The sequence below is a fragment of the Camelus bactrianus genome, chromosome 13 (assembly GCF_048773025.1).
Source record: "Camelus bactrianus isolate YW-2024 breed Bactrian camel chromosome 13, ASM4877302v1, whole genome shotgun sequence".
Taxonomy (NCBI): Eukaryota; Metazoa; Chordata; class Mammalia; order Artiodactyla; family Camelidae; genus Camelus; species Camelus bactrianus.
The window spans coordinates 48300262-48321085 of record NC_133551.1 but is presented as its reverse complement, the minus strand read 5'-3'; the positions used below and the strand labels follow the sequence as shown (position 1 = coordinate 48321085).

Here is a 20824-nt window from a genome sequence, read left to right as displayed (position 1 = left end):
TGACACCACCCCGCCCCCCCGCCTCCACAAGAGTTCTGGCAGTTTAGAGCTCCTGAGTGTGATGAATGGGTCCCAATGGCCCTTTCTGTTCTGTCCTCGCTCCCTGTACTTCTCTGTTCCCTCTGCCTCAGAACTGAGAATGAAGAACAGTAGGCCTGTGGAATGCTGAAACTGCCATTCCCTGGCCAAAAGAGAACATTTTTCCTTTCAGAGAAACACACCTAATCAGGGCATCAAGCATCTCCCTGAATTCTCCCCATGAAATCTTAGACAGCACCCTCTCCCTTCCCACCCACTTCTGTCCCCAGTAAGCAGATATCTCCATCCCCTCGTGGGTATCTCCCCATATCCACAGCAGCCTCTCCTGCCCTGCCCCCATCCTCTCACTGGTAGAGAAGGGCCTGGTTTCCACCTCCCCACTGAGCACTGTGCACACTTCCCTTACAGCAGCCACAGCTGTGGAGAGAGCCCCGCCCCGCAGTTTAGCCCTGGACTCCGGTCCCTGCCTTTTCACTCACCCACTGTGGGACTCCAAACAAGTCCTTCCCACTCTGGGCCTGTCTCTTCTGCAAAACGATTCCACGTGAAATGGATTCCGCACTGAGAGCCTTCACCCCACCGGCCTGCCTCACCCCGTTGTCCCCTTCCTTTTCTGCAGCACCAGCCGGCTGCGGGCCATGGCTATCCTCGGAACAGAGGGGCGGGGCTCCTTCTCCTGCCCGAAAACCAAGACTGATGGGAGCCCCAAGGTAACACGTTGTCATGTGCCTTTCCCAACAGGAAAATCATTGATGCCCCAGATTCCGGGATCACTGAGCCTGAATTACTTCCCCAAGACCAAAAGTCAGGGACCTTGGGTGATGACTGAGGTCATTGATCCAAGCCTGACACCATTAGTCACTGGCCCAAGGGACTTTTCCCCTTCTGGTCTGAGGCTGGTGAGCCCCTAGTCCTTGCCCCTGAACTCTGGGCTTTTTTCTTTCTTCAGAGCACTGGCTCTCCGGTCACCACGTACCACCTGCAGCGGGCACTGCCCGGGGGCATCATCCTCATGGAGCTGACTTTCCAGGTCAGCAGGAGGAGCACTAAGTGGAGAGAACCAGGCCCATCCATCTCTTGCCCTCCTGACCTCATCTACCCTCTCTCTCTAGGGCTGTTACTTCTGTGTCAAACAGTTTGCCCTGGAATGTTCCCGAATCCCCATGGGGCAAGCTGTCAACTCTCAGGTATGTGGTGGGTACAGAGGACTGTGGGGTCTCAGGCACAGTCAGTGCACCCCCAGTGTGCTGTGGCAGTCTGCCCCAGTGATGATCTGGTGCTGCGGATGGCTGGGGCGTTCTGGTGCCGAGACTGGACCATCCACCAGCCTCACCCTGTGTTAGTCCAGAGCTGTATTCAGCCGTGGCACTGGGGGCAGAAAGCAGTGCAGTACAGTTGCTGGTCTGGCTCTCTGGTCACTCTGGCACTGACAGCAGCCTGGCACTGTGGTCACACCGTGAGCATAGATGGTTAGACAGTGAGGACACTTGAGCATAGTGGGTAATCTGACACATGGGTGGGTCAGTGTCATGGACAGTCCTGGCCTAATCTAGAGCTGGGGACAGCCTGGCATTGTCTGTATAGTCACTAACACTTAGAATGTGGACTAGAGTCCCCACCCACACAGTGTACCTCTGTCACTTAGTTGTTATTCCTGTCCCTGTCTGTCCGTCTCGAGGCAAAGCCTCTGTACCCCATGAGGGCTGAGCACTCATGAGGGCTCAGAGTGAATGAGTCATGATTGAGTGTGGTCAGGGACCCAAAGCCCTCCCTACTTGAGTTAGTTCAGCCCCTTCAGATCATTAGGCACATCGTTCGAGGGTCCCTGCCTTCTTTGTGTCTCACGTTGGGTTTCTGAGAGATCAGGGTCTGAGTGTTGCCCTCCAGTAAAGGCAGCACAGACTCCTCCCATATCTGGACAGCTCAGATCCCACCTGCAGGTGGTTGCCTTTGACTGAGGTATGGATGCCTAGTCTGGTCATCACAGGGTAGTGTGATCCAGGAAAGCTTGGTGACTGTTTGTGCAGGAACCTTCCTGGGCCAGCGCTCAGGAGGCAGATTGGACAGGCAGCTACTCTTTCACTTTGCTGTAGTGTTGGTGGGAAGGACCCACTCTGTTACTCTCTTGAGCTTCCTGAAGTCTTTCTGGCTCCCCTGCCCTTTGATCTCCATCCAGCTTGGTTCTCTCTGCCCCTGTGTATCTAATCTCTGACCCTCTTTAGTTGCTTCATTATTGCTATTATTTATTAAGTGATTAGTATACATACTAAGCAAAGAGGAGAATTTTACTCCTACTGCAGAGACAGGGGAACAGGTTCACAGAGGTTAAGTGATGTGCCCTAGGGCACACAGCTAGTTGGTGGCAGTATTGGGATTGCGATCTGGGTCTCTGACTCTGAGACCCAGAGGTTATTGCAGTTTATCACGCTGCTCTAACTTTATGAGGACCTTTCCTTTCTCTCCATGATGAGGAAACCAAAGTAGAGAAGTTGTGACTTATCCAAGGTCATGCGGCTACTCTGACTCCTAGGATGCTGCTGCTTCTACAGTCATTGATTTCCTTTCCCATTAACTCCTATGCCCAGTGCCCCCAAAGCCATGGTCATATAGATTCTGCCATTCTAGCACCACAGATCCAACTGTTAAATACACTTTCAGTAATGTTGATTTCCATCAAGAGAAGCACCAGCTCCACTTCTCTGTCTTCCTTTCTTCCTCTGTTAGTGGTTCATTCATTCATTCATTCATTCACAGATCAATTAGAGGAGGCCCACCCTGGCCTTGCCTTGGCAGGATGTCCCAGATTCAGCTTTACAAATGAGTAGGAGTTAGCCAGCTGTTGGGGCATAGACAGCAGCATTCAGGCAGAGGGAACAGCAGGTGCAAAAGTGTAAAGAAAATACGTGATGGACTTGGGAAGAGGGAGTAATTTGATGGGAAGATAAAGCTGGAGAGATGGGAAAGGATCCAGAAAAACTTTCTAATGGTAATTAACTGCACACCTGGCCTACCCGGACCACCCTGTTTAAAACTGCAACTGCTTTACTCCTTGATTTTCCATAACCATCTACTGTGCACTCATTTACTCTAATGTTTCTTGTCTCATCTCCCCACTACTAGAACATAAGCTCCTTGAGGGCAGGGATTTGTGTCCCCAGCACCTAGAACAATAGCAGCTAGGCACATGGTAGACACTCAAGTATTTGTTGAATCAGGAAATCTGAGAAGGCCCATCTCTCAGAATGGTCAGGTTCGTGTAAACAGAGTTATAACACAGCATAAAGGAGAACGTCACAAGGAGGGCTTCCCACAGAAGCATTTCTGGCCGAGAGGCCCCTGGCAGCAGGGTAAATCTCGAGCTGCCGTTTCCCAGGCAGGAGGAGGAGAGGGGATGTGCTGGGCAGCTCTGCCACCGTTTGCTGACCCGGTTCCCCACGGCCACCTCCCCAGCTGTCCATGCTGTTCACGGAGGAGTGTGACAGGGTGCGGGACCTGATGCATGTTCACTCGTTCAGCTACGACTTCCACCTGCGCCTCGTGCACCAGCACGTGCTGGGCGCCCACCTGGTGCTGCGACATGGCTACCACCTTACCACCTTCCTGCGACACTTCCTGGCCCACCACCCTGATGGGCCCCACTTCGGCCGCAACCATATTTACCAAGGTTGGTGCCCAAGGGCAGGCCATGGTGTCATTCGCTTCATATCACTTGGACCCTGTCCCTGTGTCTCTGTCTTAAGTTCTTCCCAGCCTGTTTCATAGCAAAGTTTATATCCGCCATCATGTGTACCCTGCCCTCTGTCCTGAACCACTAATGTCCCATCTACATGTTCCACAGGAACTCAGGAGCTCCCCAGCAAGGCAGAGCCAGTCTGTCTATCAGTCAGAGCCTCGGGGGCTCCTATCCCTTGACCCCACCAGATCAGTGTGCCTGTCGCAGGCTCAGTGTCTCCTGTAACTCACCCCTCAGGGACCCTGGAGCTCCCCACTCCACTCATTGCTGCCCACCAGCTGTACAACTACGTGGCTGACCATGCCAGCTCCTATCACATGAAGCCGCTGCGGATGGCCCGGCCAGGAGGCCCAGAACATAATGAGTACGCCCTGGTGTCAGCATGGCACAGGTGAGGCGAGAAGGAATGGGTGGAGCTGGAGTAGGGGCCATCCTTGCAGTAGGAAGACTGTGTTTTCTTGGGCAGGAGGGGTGGGGTTGGTTCATCAGAACCTCAGGGTTGACATCTCTCCCACCCCCACCACACAGCTCTGGCTCCTACCTGGACTCTGAGGGACTTCGGCACCAGGATGACTTTGACGTGTCTCTGCTTGTCTGTCACTGTGCTGCACCCTTTGAGGAGCAAGGAGAGGCCGAGCGGCATGTCCTGCGGTCAGCAGATGCCCCACCTTGAATGTGCTTGTTGCCCTCCCCGCACCCCGCCCTGGCCCTGTGTCTCTCCTGCTGTGACCACCACACTCCTGCCCCTCCCCACCCCAGGCTCCAGTTCTTCGTGGTGCTCACCAGCCAACGAGAGCTCTTCCCCAGACTCACTGCTGACATGCGCCGGTTGCGGAAGCCGCCCAGGCTGCCCCCTGAGCCGGAGGCTCCTGGGAGCTCAGTTGATAGTCCTGGGGAGGACTCAGGGGTTGGTCTGGCCCCTGGACCAGCTCCCCTCTTCCCCCCACTGGCTGCAGAGGTGGGTGTGGCCCGGGCACGGCTGGCTCAGCTGGTGCGGCTGGCTGGAGGGCACTGCCGTCGGGACACCCTTTGGAAGCGCCTCTTCTTGCTGGAACCACCAGGACCTGATCGGCTGCGGCTTGGGGGGCGCTTGGCCCTGGCTGAGCTGGAGGAGCTTCTAGAAGCAGTCCATACCAAATCCATTGGGGACATTGACCCCCAGTTGGTAAGCAGCTGCAGGTTCCAGAAGGGGCTGGGATGGATGCTATGAATTCCATTGGCAGCCAAAATAGAGGTTGCAGGGGTCTCAGGAGGCTCTGGGACAGCAGATCCATGCTTGTGGACCTTCTCCCAGGACTGCTTCCTGTCTATGACGGTTTCCTGGTACCAGAGCCTGATCAAGGTCCTCCTAAGCCGCTTTCCCCAGAGCTGTCGCCATTTCCAGAGCCCAGACTTGGGAACTCAGTACCTGGTAAGTCTTCTTGCCGTTCCTCTCAAAGGGGAGACACAGGAATCTTCATCAGAGAGGGAACAAGATCCCCCTCAAGGAGCCCCAGGCCCTGACTAAACAGGCTGTGCTCTGGAGGGAGGCTGAGATGGAGCGACTACACAGATTGATGTAAAACCCTTCAAGCCCCGGGCCACAGCATCTGATTTGCTAATACCCTAGAGCTGTGCCCTCAAGGGCTCACAAAAGCACAAACCTTGGCCAGCGATCTGGAGGACCAAGCTCTAGAACCTCAGGAGTGTTGGTCTTGGAGGCTGGAGCCCCAGAAAGGACTTCTTGGGCTTTAAAGCCTTTTAACCCAAGATGTGAGTCTCACACCAGCAGCATCAGCACTGCCTGGGAGCTGGCCAAAGTGCAGACTTGCAGGCCCCACTCCAGACCTGCTGACTCAAAACCTGCCTTTCAGCCAGATCCCCAGGTGACTGGTGTGCACAGTAGAGGTTGAAAGTGCTGCTGGGAAGGCCAGGTGGACAGAAGAGCTGTGGCAGTGGGCGCCAGAGTGTGGGGATTAAGAGACTAAAGGGATGGGCCCAACCAGAGCAGCAGTTCAGGAGAGGAAATGTTCAAGAGATTTCAAAAGAAAAAGTACTTGGTCCGTGGCGAGGGGTCCTGCGACATAGTGCTTGTGGGGAAGTGCATAGTGCATAGTGAGGAAGACTAGTCCCAAGGTGTTACGGAGGGTCATCCAGAGAAGCTGAGGACAGTTAGGGGAAAGCTGCAGTAGCGCAGGCAGATATGAGTGGATGGAGGTACTGAAGCACAAGTGGGTGCTGGGGATGCTGAAGCAGGAGTGGGTTTGGGGAAGGGTGGTGAGTTGAGTCTGAGGTCCAGGAGGACCTTCCAGGACCATGGTCTAGAAAGTATATGGACATCAGGAATTGGAGCTCAGGAGAGAGAGATCTAGGCAGCATCTGCATAAACAGGTGGTCACCAAAATCCTGAGAGTAGAAGAAATCGTCCAGGGAGAGATGGAAAAGCTGAGCACAGGGACAGACAGACAACAGGGGATGGTTCCAGAGGAAGCCAGAGATTCAAAACCTAGAACAGGCCAGGAGGCAAGGAGGGTTTATGTCAAGGGTCGAGAACCCTCCTTCGTTGACGGGCTTCGGCGTGCCAGCTTGAGCAGGGCCTTCCAGTCAAGCCCCACGCTCTCATCCTGATGAGGCTGGTTGGCTGACCGGGAGCCAGTGAGGATGAGGACCAAGGTTGGATTTGGAGGAGAGGCCCTGAGTGACCAGGGAGTGGGGCCAGGTGTGGTGAGGGAGGCTGGTCCCACTTCCAGGCTGCCCTCAAGGAGGGTCGTGCCTCCTCACTCCCCACCTCGTTTTGTCTTTTGCTGCAGGTTGTGCTGAATCAGAAGTTCACCGACTGTTTTGTGCTAGTGTTTCTGGATTCCCAGTTGGAGAAGACGGTGAGAATGGGGGGCAAGGGGCTTTGTGTCAGTCTAGTGGGAGGCTGTACCCCAAAGGTTCCACCCCAGATCCTGCCAAGGTTGGGGAGTCCGCTCTCCCGGAGCCCTGTTCCTTGTGCCCAGCCCACCCCCTCACCGCTGCACCCCCACTGTCTTCCCCACAGTCTCTGACGGTGGTTTTCCGAGAGCCCTTCCCAGTACAGCCTCAGGACAGCGAGAGCCCCCCCGCCCAGCTGGTCTCCACCTACCACCACCTGGAGTCTGTTATCAACACAGCCTGTTTCACCCTCTGGACCCGCCTCCTCTGAGGGATGGACCACTGAATGTCCTCGCATCATGGCTCTTTAAGATGGCCCACTTGAAGCAGGACTGACCAGCTCTTCTGGACCCCAGGGCAAGACCAGACCCTGAGGAACACCAAAGGTTTTGTGAATATGTCTTGGTGGGGTCTGTAGCCCCAGTCTGGCAGCAGGAGCTGCCCTCCCTAAACACTCACAGCCACTGACCAGCCCAGGACTCCACAGGGTCCACTCAACTCCTTGAGATGCCCATGTCCTTTCAGGCCCCTGGGCCCTTCCAGAAGGGGACTCCTCCTTCCTGCTCACCTGGTGGAGTTTGGGAATTCTTCCTATCAGGTGGCCAGTACTCACCCCTTCAAGTTTCTCTGTCTGAATCCTGCCTCCAAGTCTTGGATCGCTGTCAGCCACCTGCCTCCCCAACTCCCATCTTAAGCCCTCTGGTCTTCATTTCCCACTGGGACATCACTGCTGGACATTGCCACTGAGATAAGATACCTCGGTTCCAATCTCAGCTCTGCCTTTGTAGCACCTGTAACCACTGGCAAGTTCCTCTACTCTCGGACCCTTGGTTTCTCATACGTACATAAGGAGGTGGGCTCAAAAGCTCTCCCATCTCCACGGCAACACTGGCACAGACTGGAGGACTTGAACATGAGCTGTATGTCCCTTCTTGGCAGGAGGGAAGTGGCCCAGAGAAACTGAAAGTTTAGACACTGTGTGTCTCTCCCCTGCCCCCAATAACATACACACATGGAAATGTTCAGCAGGTTGTCTTTAATTCAGAGGAGACTCAGGATGCGCAACTCACTGTCCCAGAGGCACGTGGGTGGAGTGCAGGACCTCACTGGCCAGCCTGTGGGTGGCCCTGCTTCTCCCAGTATGAACGTAGCCAACTCAAGCCCTCTACCGTGTCTCCTGAGGGGAAAGGGGAAAGGCATTTCAACCCACGAGGAGGAAACCCGCTCCTGTCCGACACCTGTCCCTCCAGAGCCCCTTCCCCAAGGCCACGCCTGGAGCCTCGCCCGCCCTCACCTTGAGGCTGGTACTCGCAGCCTACAAAGCCTTTGTAGCCTTCATCTTCCAGCACTTGGAACAGATAGGGGAAGTTCAGCTCTCCGGGGCTGCTAGGTTCCCCCCGGCCTGGGACCTGTGCCACCTGTACATGCCCTGGGGACAGATGGGGACAGATGTGGGTCCCAGGCTCCTGCTGAGGCCTGAGGGACTGAAAGAGTGGGAGGACAGAGGAAGCAGCACAGCAGACTAGGAAGGAGCCAAGAAAGGGGCCCTCACCAACTATGGGCAGGAACTCCCGGATGTTTCCTGTCAGGTTCCCATCCATGATCTGCCAGTGGAATACGTCCTGGGGAAGAGATTCCTACAGTCACAGACCTTTCAGGCCACAACATTCTTCCCAGATTTGGAGAACACGGGTCCTCGGAGAAGCACTCGCTTTCTCCCACTTACCATCTGTAACTGGAGGTTGGGTCTTCCAACCTTCTGTAAGATGGCTGCCGCTGGGAGAGAGACCGGGGAGAGGGCCATGAGACTCAAGGAGAGCACAAGAATCAAAGGGGCAGGAGGTGGCATTGGGCTGGGGGCCCTACCCTGCTGGGGTGTATCCAGGAAGTACTGGGGGTCGGTGATCCGGGTGTTGATGGGCTCCAGCAGTCCCACGAGGTTCTCCTAGCACCAGCTGGGTCTGTGAGGAAGCTCTTCCCCAGGCGGGGCCCCCTCAGTCACTGGTCAAGCCCCTCACTGGTCCCTCTGACCTGGGCCAGTGTCCAGCCTGTGCCTCACTGCTCTCCCCACCGTACGCCCCCTCCACACACACAGACGGTCAGGAAGTACGTGTGCCTGTACTTTTTCACGGTCTCACCTGAGCCAAAACCCCAGCTGCGTGCCTTAGGTTCTCCAGAAAAACTGTCTCCATCTCACCCCTGACTGCTGCTCGATCAGCCCCCTGGGGTACTCGGCCAGCCATCAGGTGAATCCTGTGGAGGGAAGTGGGACCAGAGTGAGTGTGGAGTCCATCCCCGAAGTGGGGGTCTTCACTCCCTTGGCTCCCTGGGTGCACCTCTTCCAGATGCCCTCCGACCATGCCAGCTTCCCATCTCCCCAAATGTCTAGACCGGACCACCTTGCCATGATGCTCAGGCCTCCCAGTGCCCTCAGACACTCCTGTGTCACTGTAAAGCCAAGCTCTTTCCCAGGTCCCTACCGCGGGTCAGCGCATCCTCCCGCCTCAGAGACCTCAGACCCTCACTTAGCCCCTCCTGTAGTTCCAATCTCTCCTTTTCCCTGCCCCTTCTCCTCAAGCCTATGAACACGCTTAAGTCGCACCTTCTAAAAATTACTTTGACCCTTAGCCATCTCAGGAATTCCACGCTGCTTTTCTCTCCTCCTTGCATCTGTTTCTTAGCTTCTTCCCATCTGTTTTCTGTACACACACCACTCCCATCATAATAATCCCTTGTTGCCAGTTCCTTCTCAGCCTGTTTGTCCTCCGCAGGGTTTACCTGATCAGCCCCACTTTGAGCCCCCCAACCACCTCCCTTCACCTCCTGATCGATCTTTCTCAGCCATCTCCAGCGCAGACAGGCTACATCTCCAGCCTCATGAACTCTGCGCAACATGCCAAGCCCCTCGCCCCTGGCCACTGCATCCTTGCCTGGAATGCTCCTTACATCAAGCAAGTGCCCACTCCGAGAACCAGTTCAACATCACTGCCTGTAAGAAGCTGTCTGTGATCCCAGAGTTAGTGCCTACGCTGCTCCCACAGCCTCCGTGAATTGACCTGTCCTCTTACTTTGCTGTCTCCCTGGTCAGCTCCCAGCATGGGATCCCAGCATGAGATGAGCAAAAAAGAGTTGCAAACTGAGAGTGACACGCAACAGATCAAATACAAAAGGCAATTACAAGGGACCAGGACTGCAGGGGCAGAGAAGGGACAGTGCACTCCGGAGCCTCTCGAGACCTGGCGGCCTCTTCTCCCGTGGGTCTTGGAAGGCGGGAGGAGCAGGAGAGAGGGGGTTACCTGGGACAGCCCAGAGCCTTGGCGTACAGCACAGCCTGCTCCAGCCCCTCTCGGAAGGCCGCCTGCCTCCCGGGAACGGCCCCCAGCCCCATGTCCCCCTTCTCTCGGTCTCCTGCGAAGAGAATCAGCCTCAGACCCCTGGCTCCGGCTCCTGGCCCCCGGCCCGCCAATGACCCGGCCCCGGCCCCCAGGGCGCACCCTGGGGGGTGTTGATCAACACGAGCTGCAGCCCCGCCTCCCGCGCCGCGCGCGCCAGCGCCTCCGGCGGCTCCGCGTACGGCCAGCCGACCTCGGCCGCCTCAAAGCCCGAGCTGCCCGCGGCCTGGAGCCGCGCGGCGAGGCTGGGGAGCTCGGGGAATAGCCAGGACACGTTGGCCGAGAAGCGCAGCGGAGCCATGACCGCCCGGGAGCGCGCGGGGCAGAGTCCGCGCGGCCGGAAGACGGAAGCGGGCGGGGCCCGGGAGGGGCTGGGCGGGAGCCGGAGGCACGGAGACGGCGGAGGAGCCCGGCCCGGCCGGGCGGGGGCGCGCTGGCGCCGCGAGCTCTCGGAGCGCGCCTTCCCGGGTGGGAAAAGCCGGGTGTCGTAAATCAGACCGCGGACCCGGCAGAAAGTGCACTTTTTCCAGACCCGTGGGAGGGCGGCGCGGGCGAGCCGGCCGCCTCGAGGCCCAGTTAACGTGGAGGAACATGGACTCTTAACAGTGTTTTCCCTCGTTATAACCGGATTCTCTGTTCATTATAGAACGTTTGAAAGCCGTGGGACCGAGTAAAGCACAGGTAAACCACCAGTTATCGCCCCCTTCACCCATTACCTTTTCTCTACAGATCAAAAACTAAACGTGCGGTCATTTCTTAGAACATCCTAATCGTACTGTCTATGCGGTTTTATGGCTTGCGTATGATTTTCATTTCATATTTTGTGAGCATTTTCCCTTGAAAACCCTGCATTAGCTCTGCTCATTGTTCCACACCTGGACAGACCAGAATTTAGCAAACTACGCTGGTGATGAATACTCGGGGTTTCAACACGTGTGTGTGTGTGTGTGCGCGCGCGCGCGCATTTTTATACACCTCTTGGTCCCATCTCTGAATCGTTCCCTTAGGTTCCTTTTGTAGAGATGTCCATTACAGCGTTTGCCTGTCCAAAATCCTGTGTAAGGAAAACTACCCTCCAACCCTGAACTCCGCACTGAACGACCGTGGGCGGGCTGTCCCCTCTTGGCCCCGGCTGATTGGACCACGAAAGGACATCTGCTCAAAGTGCGTAGACTGGCCAAAGACCCATTACTTATCTAGTTTGGAAATACTATCTGGCCAATCAGATTCCCTCTTTAGGGAGTTCAAATAAGGAAATCCTGAGAGTCAAGGCCTAGATGTTTTAGACTTTCTCGGGTTTCTGTGTCTGTAGCCTCTTAATGTTTCTTGAGATCATTCGAATAAATTTACTTCAACTACAATAACCCAACTGAAAGGGCAGTTGGAATTACATGGTGAAAAAATAGGAGCATGCTTAAGTTCTTGATGACTGCTAAAGGCTTCTCAAAATGTGAGAGTTTACACTCGAACAGTGCATGCATAGAAGTCTCCTCGATCTGCTTTGTATGTTAGCTTTGACAGAAGGAAGCTTGAAGTGCAACATCAGGAGCACTCAGCTTCCATTGTCTTCCTGTCCCTGCTCACCTGTATCTGGAATCAGGCCCACTTGGAAACCTGGGACCTGGGCTGATCTCAGAGCTAATCCAAGTGCCTGGCAGGTACCTTTTCTTAGCTCCTCCTCCAAGATCAGACTGCCACCAGCTATAACTGATCACCTGATTTCTTGCCCACTTGCAGCTGGCGTAATGCTTGGAACTCTGACTTCTCTGGGCATGTGTTTCTTGGCACAGTCCAGTCAGGATGTGACCTCACTAAGTTTAACATTTTAATCAATTCCAACTTCTGCATGTTTATCACCCAATGTTCACAATACAGAGTAACATCTAAAGCAAATAATTCCTTATTAACACTTCACTGTAAATCTCTGAGTTCAAATTCTATTTAAGACTTTAAAAACACCATCATCTGCTGGGGTGTGTACCAGGAACAAAATTTGTCCAGCCTCCAGTGGTCGACTCCTTTTTTGCTTGTATACCCTTTAGGGCAGCAGAGATGATGTATAAACTAGATGTGCCTGACTCACTTTTTCCCTTCATTCCCTTACAACACCTTCACGTAATGTATCAAGAGAAATAACAAAATGAATACAATGCCCACAAAAATTATTTACTTTATTCACCATTTGTCTATACCTTATCCTATTGCCACATAAGCCTAACACTAAGTTATTACACATCTTGATTCTTTGCTTTTAACCTTTAATCAGAGAATTTGTACAGGTATGATGATCAGTTAAGGTAACCACAATTTGTAAGTAATTATGTGGATAATGGCAGAAACTTGCATGTAGAGTTCAGAGTCTCATCGCTGGATTGTACTTGCCAGTGTTGTAAAAAATATTACAATTCATAAGTGAAATGCAAATCAAAACCTCAATGATATTTCATTTTATACTTTCCAGATTGGCAGAGACTTAAAAGTCAGACAATAGAAAGTAATGGAAGGGATTTGGAACAACTGGAACATTTATTCACTGCTGATAGGAGTGTAAATCAGAGCAGTTGCTCTGGAAAATAATTTGGAGTGTAAATCAGAGCAACTGCTCTGGAAAATAATTTGGCATTTTCTCTTAAAGCTGAATGTTCATATACCTTTGATCCAGCAGTTTCTTGCCCACATTTATCTCCTGGAGAACCTTGTGCACAAGTGTACCAGGAAACAAGTTCAGTGATGTTCATAGCAGCATTATTTATGTAGCAAAAATATGGAACTAACTCAAATGTCCCTCAATACATATATAGATGAGTTCTGGTATAGCCATACAGTGCTATTTGTAAAAGTGAAGAGAAAGAAAAAAAAAAAAAGAAGTGAAGAGAAAGCTGCTGATTGGAATGATAAAATTGACTTTGCTCTTGGATTAGAGTAATATATGAAGAGCTCAGGGACGTTTGGGTCACACTGAAAACATCAGTATGAACACATCGAATGGATAAATCTCAGAAACATAGTCATGAGTGAAGGAAGCAGGTCACAGAGAAATATATACAGTATGACTCCATTTACATGAAGTCAGAAGCAGGGGAGCCAAGCGATGTCTTGTGTGAGGATAGAAATATCTGTGATGAAACTATGAAAAAGAACAAGTGATAGTGATCACAAAATTCAGGAGGATAGTGACCTCTGAACGGGGAGGGAAGGGAATGGCACTGAGGCTTCAAAAGTAATGGTCGTCCCCTTTCTCTGGGGTGATGTGATCATGTATCTTTGTTTCATCACTATTCTTTGTATCTTACATACATTTTGTAAAATCATTTTCTGTCTGTTTCATATTTAATAAAAACAAAATGTTAAAGCTTTCTGTAGGCATTACTACCACCTGTTAGCACATTTTACATTAACATCTTCATTGTAGTATCATCAGAATCTCGAGGTTTTTCTACACACTCAGCTTGTTTGTATCAGACTATAATTACCACTTTTTAGATTCCGTGTGTCACTGCTCAGGATAGTGGTCTTTTATTGTATTACCCACTCAGCACCTGTGGGAGGCAGCCTATAAAATGGTCCTCAGGGATCTCCACTTCCTGGTCTTCACGCCCCATCCCCTTCAATATGAACTGGACCTATTGGTTCACTTCTCACAAACAGAAGACAGCAAAAGGGATACGTCACCTCAGAGATGAGGTTACGAAAAGGCTGTGGCTTGTGTCCTGGATGCCCTCTCACTCTCTCACTCACCTGCTGTGAGGAGAACCAGCAGCCATATCGAGAGCTGCCCTATAGAAAGACCTGTGTCAAGGAGCCAACAGCCAGCAAGGAGCTGGGGCCTGGCAACAGCACTCAACAGTGAGTGAGCTCGGAAGCAGGTCCACTCCCACTGAGCCTTCAGATGGCCGAACCCCCAACCAACACCTTGATTGTGGCCTTGCCACAGACAAGGTTTGAATCAGAGACATCCAGCTAAGCCACAGCTGGATTCCTGACCTACAGAAACTTTGTAATAGGAAATGTTTGTTGTTTTAAGCCACTGGGTTTTGGGGGAACTTGTTAGCAGAAGTAGATAACTAGTAACGGTTCTCTTTCTTCTTCTGGGAATAGTCCCCTTGTTTGACGGAGTTTTATCATTTTCACCACTTCTTTTTTTTAAAAAATTTTTGTTGAAGTGTAGTTGATTTACAATGTTAGTTTCAGGTGTACAGCAAATTGGTTCAGTTGTACATATACATACTATATATTTTTTTCTTTTCAGATTCTTTTTCATTATATGTTATGAGAAACTGAATATAGTTCCCCTGTGCTATATAGTAAGTCCTTGTTAATCTATTTTATATATAGTAACGTGCACCACTTTCTCATCTTAAGTCTAAATAGATGCTGCCTCTTCTTATAAGATCCTCTCTTATTGGTCACACAGTGATTGGTCAACATATGGGCACCGGCTCCAAGCTGGACCAACCAGAGTACCTGTTACAGATAGTGTAGGTTGCCTGTCCAACATCTGTTTCCTCTTTTCTCCTACTTAATAGAACCATGCCTCATGGGGACAGTCAGCCAGAGAGTATAAAGCTGATGTGCAGAGATGTGGCAAGAAAAACCAAGAGAGGCATTGTATTCACGTGGAACCTCTGTAAGGTTCCAGCCTTCTTGCTTCATCTTAACTCTTTACAAAAACAAGATGTCCCAGAACTAACTTGCTTTTCCCATCCCACTATCCAACATTGTGCACATTTCAGAAAATACTTGGTTCTTTTGGTAAAAAGCAATTTGAAGACCTGAACCCTGGGCGCTTGGTCTTTATATAATTTCATGAATTTGTATAATTTCACATAGCTTGTAGTGGTAAACTGGAAGACTCCCAGAAACTTAGGGATTTCAGTGTCGATGAGGAAATCTTTGTCTCTCAAAGTCATGAGTTTATGCTGATGATTTTTATTTCACCCAAACTTCATTAAGCTCTTTCCTACCTGGCTCTAATACAAGAGCATCTTCACTTCTATTTTAACTTTCTTATTTGAGCTCCCAGTCTTTTTATCACCTTTATATAGCATACTCAAATCAGACTCCATATATCATGTTGTATATTTTCACATCCAGCCATGTGTTCAGTTACAGCTGCCTAGATTTAAGAATCTTGTGTCACTCTATTATTATTATTTGTCTGAGCCATTGAGCCTGCATTTCCAAGGCTTCAGAATTTAACTTTCCCACTTTACTCAATTTTACCAGTAATAGTCCATATCACATGGATTCATGATAGCTTGTAACCGTGTCAAAAAGGAAACTAAATCTTCGGTAAAATTTTTCTTTCATAGGTTTCTATTGTATCCAAGTATGTCATAGAGGAATATCCATGGTACATCTACATTAGGACTCTATAACTAAAATTTCAGCACATTTAAACAATCATCTCACACACACAGTACATTGAATAATAACTTCATTATACAAAACATATTGAATCACTTTACAAAATTTGTGCTTGCATGAGCGATCATTATGTTCTCGGAAGAATATAATAATATTTGCTGTTCCATGTTATACATCTTTATCTTTAAAAGGAGGTTCCTATAACTGGCCTTTTATCTTTAGTTTCTATTCTATTACTAGGTGGCTGGATCACATCCAGAAACTGTCCTCCTGCCCCTCCCCTACATATGCGTGTTGTTAGTAACACAGGCTCTTGGCGGTATTAGTTAATGGAGTGTTAACTAATTACACACCCATCCACATGCAATCTTTAAACTTAGTTAAATACAACCAGTGTATTTATGACTCAAAGGGCTCAAGGGTAGATAGCCAAAAGGGTTTTTTTTCATGTTTGGAATTTTGAAAACTCTTAGTAACCCTAACTATAGAATCTTATTCTTCCTTTGTTCAGTTTTTACACTTGTGAATTCTACCTATGGCATTAGGTATATACTTTTTACAACTTTTTTTTTTTTTTGTACTTAGCACTACATATAGGATGTCTTTCCCTGGGAGAAAAAAAATATGTATATATATATAAACTCAATCTACCTTATTGTTTATCCTTTTTTTGGCCAGTCTTTTAACTGCATTTTATTCCAGAATATGAAGATTTTATCATTCCCCTATTGATGGTCAAAAAGATTGCTTCCAGCTTATCACTATTATAACAATAAATATCCTTGTATATGCCTTTTTGGGTGCAGATACAAATATGAGTGTTTCTCCAGTATATATCCCTGGAAGTGGACTTTGCTTGGCCAAAGAATATGCACATTTAAAGTTCTAATTCACTGCCTAATCGCCCTTCAAAATGCTTTATCAGTTTGTATGAACCATCTGTGAGTGCTTGTTTCCCTACATCTTCAACATTGGATTTTTGCCCATCTGAAGGGGGAAAAACATTTTTAAAAATCAAGCCCTTGATTATTACTGAGGTTGAACATCTTTCCAGTTGTTTATTTGCCATTAACATTCCCTTTTCTGTGAATTGCTTGTTGGTAACCTTTGTCCACTTTTCAATTGGATTCTTAGTTTTAGTTAATCCGTTTGTAGGTATTCTTTGTGGAAATTCTGGATATTACATCTTTGGCTGTTTTTGCTTATCTTTAACTTTTTTTTTTTTTTTTTTTTGCTGCTTTTTTGAGGGGAAGATAATTAGGTTTATTTATTTATTTAATGGAGGTACTGGAGATTGAACCCAGGACCTCTTGCGTGCTTAGCACATGCTCTATCACTGAGCTATCCCTTCCCACTCTTTGACTTTATTTAAAGTTTCATTTGCTGTTCAGAGTGTTGCCTTTCTACCAGGCTTGACATTCCAGTGTGGAAGGAGGCCTGTCCTCTGCAGAAGGCTCCTGCCCCACCTTCTCCATCTTCCCCAGGGGAAGGACAGTGACTCTCTTGGCAGAGGGAGGAGCCAAAAGGCTCGGCTTGGTCCTCTCTGTGAAAAGGCACATTTCCTACTCTGCTCCCCCATGCCATAAGTTTTACAGGGATGAACCCTCACAGGGCTGACCTCGGGGGTGAGATACTAGCAACCTGCTTGCCTAGCAGACCGAAGCCATATTGTCCAGTATCTGTTGTGGCGGTAATAAAGGTAATGTTTGTATCTCCATCTGCCACACTCCTGTGTCTATCTCTTAATAGGTTCTTGTATCAGTCAGAGTCCAAACAGAAAACAGATGGCACACTCAAATTAGGATAATTCGGAAGATTTAATAAAGAGACTATTTACTAAGACATGGGCAGAGTGTAGGGGAGATAACATGGGGCAGTGCAGTAACTTAGGGCAGAGCTGTTATTCTTCTTAGCCCTGAAAGGGTGCAGGGGATGAGGGTGTGGGGACTGAAATCCAGGAGGAGGGGGTCACGTAGAGATGAGTGCCTGACGAGGAGCAGAAGCCCTCAGCTGAAGGACACAGGCAGCTGGAGGCAGTCTGTACAGAGGAAGCCTGAGACGTAAATGCCCTACCTCACTCTCCTTCTCTCTAATCTCCTGCTGGGCCTCCCCACTAGGTTAGCCAACCAGAGCCCGAGGGCAAGGGAACCCATTGACGTAGCCAACATGAGTCCTCTACCTGGGCGAGAGCAAGGAGGAAACCAGAATGAGGGACAAACAGAAACCACTGGCACAGTTCGCCTTTTCCTCCCCTAGTATGCACTCTCATCCTTTATCTGGGTGAAAACTTCATGGCCCCATCAACAGGATGCACAAAGCCCCCACCCACTACCATTTTATGAGATGATTCCAATCTCCGTAATCCCTCCTGAAACCTCAAGTTTTACTACCACTGGTGTCCTTCAAATAAGGAGTCAGGTTAAGGTGAGGAGAGGTGTAGTAGACAGAATCTGAAGATGGTCTCCTCAAATTCCTGCTCCCTGGTGTACACACCCTTTCTCTTGGTTATTCAATCAAACATTAGTCTTGGTACGGCTATGGAGGGATTTCACAGATGTCACTGCAGTCCCAAATCAGTTATGAAAGGAAGGCTCTGGGTGAGCCTGGCCTAATCAGGTGAGCCCTTAAAAGGGCCAGAGCTCTTCCTGGTGAGAGAGATTTGAGGTTAATGCATAAGAATCCCTCCACTGGTGGCTTTGAAGGTGGAGAAGGAATGTGGGCGACTACTAGGAGCTCAGAGTAGCCCCTTGCTGACAGCCAGCATGGATATGGACGCCTCAGTCCTGTGGCCACAGGGAACTGAATTCTGCCTTGACCATGTGAGGCTGAAAGAGGGCCCTGAGTTCCAGATGAGAATGCAGATCAACGCTCTGATTTTAGCCTTTGAAACTTTGAGCAGAAGACCCAGCCACGCATGCCATGCCTGGACTTCTGACTTACAGAACTGTGAGCTAGGAAATGGATGTTATTTTAAGCTGTTAAATTTCTAGTAATTTGTCCAGTAGCAATAGAAATCCATAAGGGGGAAGGCAGTAAAGTGACACAGAGACACAACTTATGCTCCCCATTTTGGTAGCTGGTAATGGGGCCTAAATTGGTAATCACGGCTGTCTTCTTCAGTCACTCAATCCAAGTGCCCTTTACCCTGCACCTCAACTGGATGAATTTCTTTCCCTGGTTGAACAACTCATACCCTTATTCCTATAGGATTCAAGTCTTTGGTGGTCTTGACTGTATTGGGTTGTCAGTTTTCCACTGACCAGAACTTTAGAGCAAGAGAGGAATCAGAGGTGCCCTAGACAAAGCCCTCCTCGCCCCGACTGTGTGGCAGCAACACCGTTCCCCCTGGTGATCAGAATCAACCACCCCAGCCAAGCTAGAGAACCTCTCCTCTGTCTGTTTAGCAGCATGAGGAGCCTGAAATGAACAGGGTAAATCTCAGCTTCTAGCTAACTGGAATGGTGATCACGTTTGCTGATGGAAGAATGACTGCTGTGAACACTAGAGCCTTCAGATCCACTGAGCCAGTGGTTGCAAGGATGGAAAACAAAACAGTCTTCTAGTGAATAAGCAGGTGTAACAGTGAGGGGGCCACTCCCACCGCTGGCCCTTGTTCTCTGATTGGGCATCCTGCTACGGGGGACATGGCATCGTATACTGGCCTCCGCTTTAGAACATACCCTGTTTGGAGGGTGTTTTCTTCCCGCTGGCCTGTAATTAGTCCACTTCCCGGTCTCTCAGGCTGTTTGATTCTAGGTGATAAGCCACATGGTGATACTAGTGAATTTCATGGGCGTGAGCCTATTGCTGCACGTCTTAGGCTGTGAAATGTGTCCCCTTGTCAGAGGTGATGTTGTGTTTGACAGCACGGTGAAGGATAAGGTGCTCTGTAAATCTACAAGTGATTCTGGAAGAAGAACTTCAGGCAGAGAAGACAAATAATCAGAATATGTATTTACCCCATGAGAACCAAGATGGAGGGTCCCAGGTGGCCTCCCTCCAACCCCAGCGTGTCTCTTCCTTCACAATGTGAGACTCAAGAGGGAGCAACTCGTCTCTCGCTTTAGAAGGATGCCCCAGACCACGGAGCCCCTAAAAACTTTCCTCATGTAGTGGGCCCCCCACCCTCAGGCACACATATACCTTGTAGTGGCATCTGGAGTGTGAGAGACACTCCCCACCCACAGGTGCATTCAGCACGATACCGTCCGGGGTGTCCTACAGGATATCAAGATGACTGAGTTTCCCTCACGTGTATGATGACGCGGAGGAAGAGACTTGTCACTGCCCTGGTGAAGATGGTAACAGTGTGCTATTTTCCCTGCTATGTACATGGAAATTGTTTCAGCGTTTCCTGGAAAGAAAAAAAAATTTTTTTCCAGGTCAGATGCTGAATGCCAGGTACCACAGGCTGTGTTGAATTGCCATGGTAGTGATCCCACATTTGGCGCTCTAGCTGTAATTGGCATCGCTACCTGACTGAGTGTACAAAGATTTTCTCTAGGCCCCATCTGGCTTTTTTTTTTAATTGAGATATAGTCAGTTTACAATGTTGTGTCAATTTCTGGTGTATAACGCAATGCTTCAGTTATATATGAACATACATATATTCGTTTTCATACTCTTTTTTAGCACCATCTGGCTTTTGCACTAGCCAAATAAGTTAAATGGTGATGTGCTGGGAATCACCACCCTTCCACATCTCACGTTTTTGTTTTGTTTTGTTTTTTCTTGAAGTTTAGTTGATTTACAACGTTGTGTTAGTTTCTAGTGTACAGCATAGTGATTCAGTTATACATATATATATATTCTTTTTCATATTCTTTTTCCTTATAGGTTATTACAAGATACTGAATATAGTTCCCTGTGTTCTACAGTAGGACTTTGTTGTTTATGTGTTTTATATATAGTGGTTTGTATCTGCTAATCCCAAACTCCTAATTTATCCCCCACCTTTCCCCTTTGGTAACCATAAGTTTGTTTTCTATGTCTGTGAGTCTGTTTCTGTTTTGTAATTAAGTTCATTTGTATCATTTTTTTTTTAGATTCTACATATAATTGATATCGTATGATATTTGTCTTTCTCTGACTTACTTCACTTTGTATGATAACCTCTAGATCCATCTATTTTGCTACAAATGGCATTATTTCATTCTTTTTATGGCTAAATAATATTCCACTGTATATGTACCACATCTTATTTATTCAGTCATCTGCTGATGGACATTTAGGTTGCTTCCATGTCTTGGCTATTGTAAATAGTGCTGCCACGAACATCGAGATGCATGTTACCTTTTCAAATTAGAGTCTTCTCCAGATATATGCCCAGGTCAATGGTAGCACTAATCTCTGTAATTTCCCCAGGGTGGATGTATTGTTTCTGGCTTACTTTCTTGGT

General features: G+C 49.3%; 3 protein-coding genes across 5 annotated transcripts in view; 2 read left to right on the top strand and 1 right to left on the bottom strand.

Moving 5' to 3' along the window:
- SZT2 (SZT2 subunit of KICSTOR complex) overlaps positions 1–7692 on the top strand; it is a 49387-nt gene extending 41695 nt beyond the window's left edge. For 2 of the 3 annotated variants that reach the window (XM_074376645.1, XM_074376644.1), the window contains 10 exons: positions 659–749; positions 989–1069; positions 1152–1226; positions 3490–3703; positions 4010–4163; positions 4301–4423; positions 4532–4937; positions 5067–5183; positions 6562–6630; positions 6795–7692. In XM_074376645.1, coding sequence (XP_074232746.1) covers positions 659–749; positions 989–1069; positions 1152–1226; positions 3490–3703; positions 4010–4163; positions 4301–4423; positions 4532–4937; positions 5067–5183; positions 6562–6630; positions 6795–6938 — 1474 coding nt within the window. In that variant the 3' untranslated portion in view covers positions 6939–7692. The remainder of the gene's footprint in view (positions 1–658; positions 750–988; positions 1070–1151; positions 1227–3489; positions 3704–4009; positions 4164–4300; positions 4424–4531; positions 4938–5066; positions 5184–6561; positions 6631–6794) is intronic. The other variant, XM_074376646.1, reaches the window with a different exon arrangement.
- HYI (hydroxypyruvate isomerase (putative)) lies at positions 7685–10412 on the bottom strand. The gene is made up of 8 exons (XM_074376657.1): positions 10162–10412; positions 9964–10075; positions 8806–8920; positions 8534–8612; positions 8394–8443; positions 8220–8289; positions 7962–8096; positions 7685–7844 (listed from the first exon to the last, which is right to left on the bottom strand). Exons 1-8 carry the CDS (start codon positions 10358–10360, stop codon positions 7771–7773), a joined length of 834 nt encoding a protein of 277 aa, XP_074232758.1. The 5' UTR covers positions 10361–10412; the 3' UTR covers positions 7685–7770.
- Positions 10413–10564: 152 nt separating this feature from the next.
- Positions 10565–20824, top strand: part of PTPRF (protein tyrosine phosphatase receptor type F) — a 143357-nt gene continuing 133097 nt past the window's right edge. The window contains exon 1 of the mRNA XM_045520198.2: positions 10565–10740. The gene's annotated coding sequence lies outside the window, so the exon portion shown is untranslated. The remainder of the gene's footprint in view (positions 10741–20824) is intronic.

What these genes read in the sequence shown, in the direction of transcription:
- HYI (XM_074376657.1), bottom strand. Translation starts at nt 10,360, where the DNA reads ATGGCTCCGCTGCGCTTCTCGGCCAACGTGTCCTGGCTATTCCCCGAG. An exon ending in GTTGATCAACACCCCCCAGG is followed by an intron (nt 10,076 to 10,161) that starts GTGCGCCCTGGG and finishes TTCTCTTCGCAG; the next exon opens with GAGACCGAGAGAAGGGGGAC. An exon ending in CTGCGAGTACCAGCCTCAAG is followed by an intron (nt 7,845 to 7,961) that starts GTGAGGGCGGGC and finishes CTTTCCCCTCAG; the next exon opens with GAGACACGGTAGAGGGCTTG.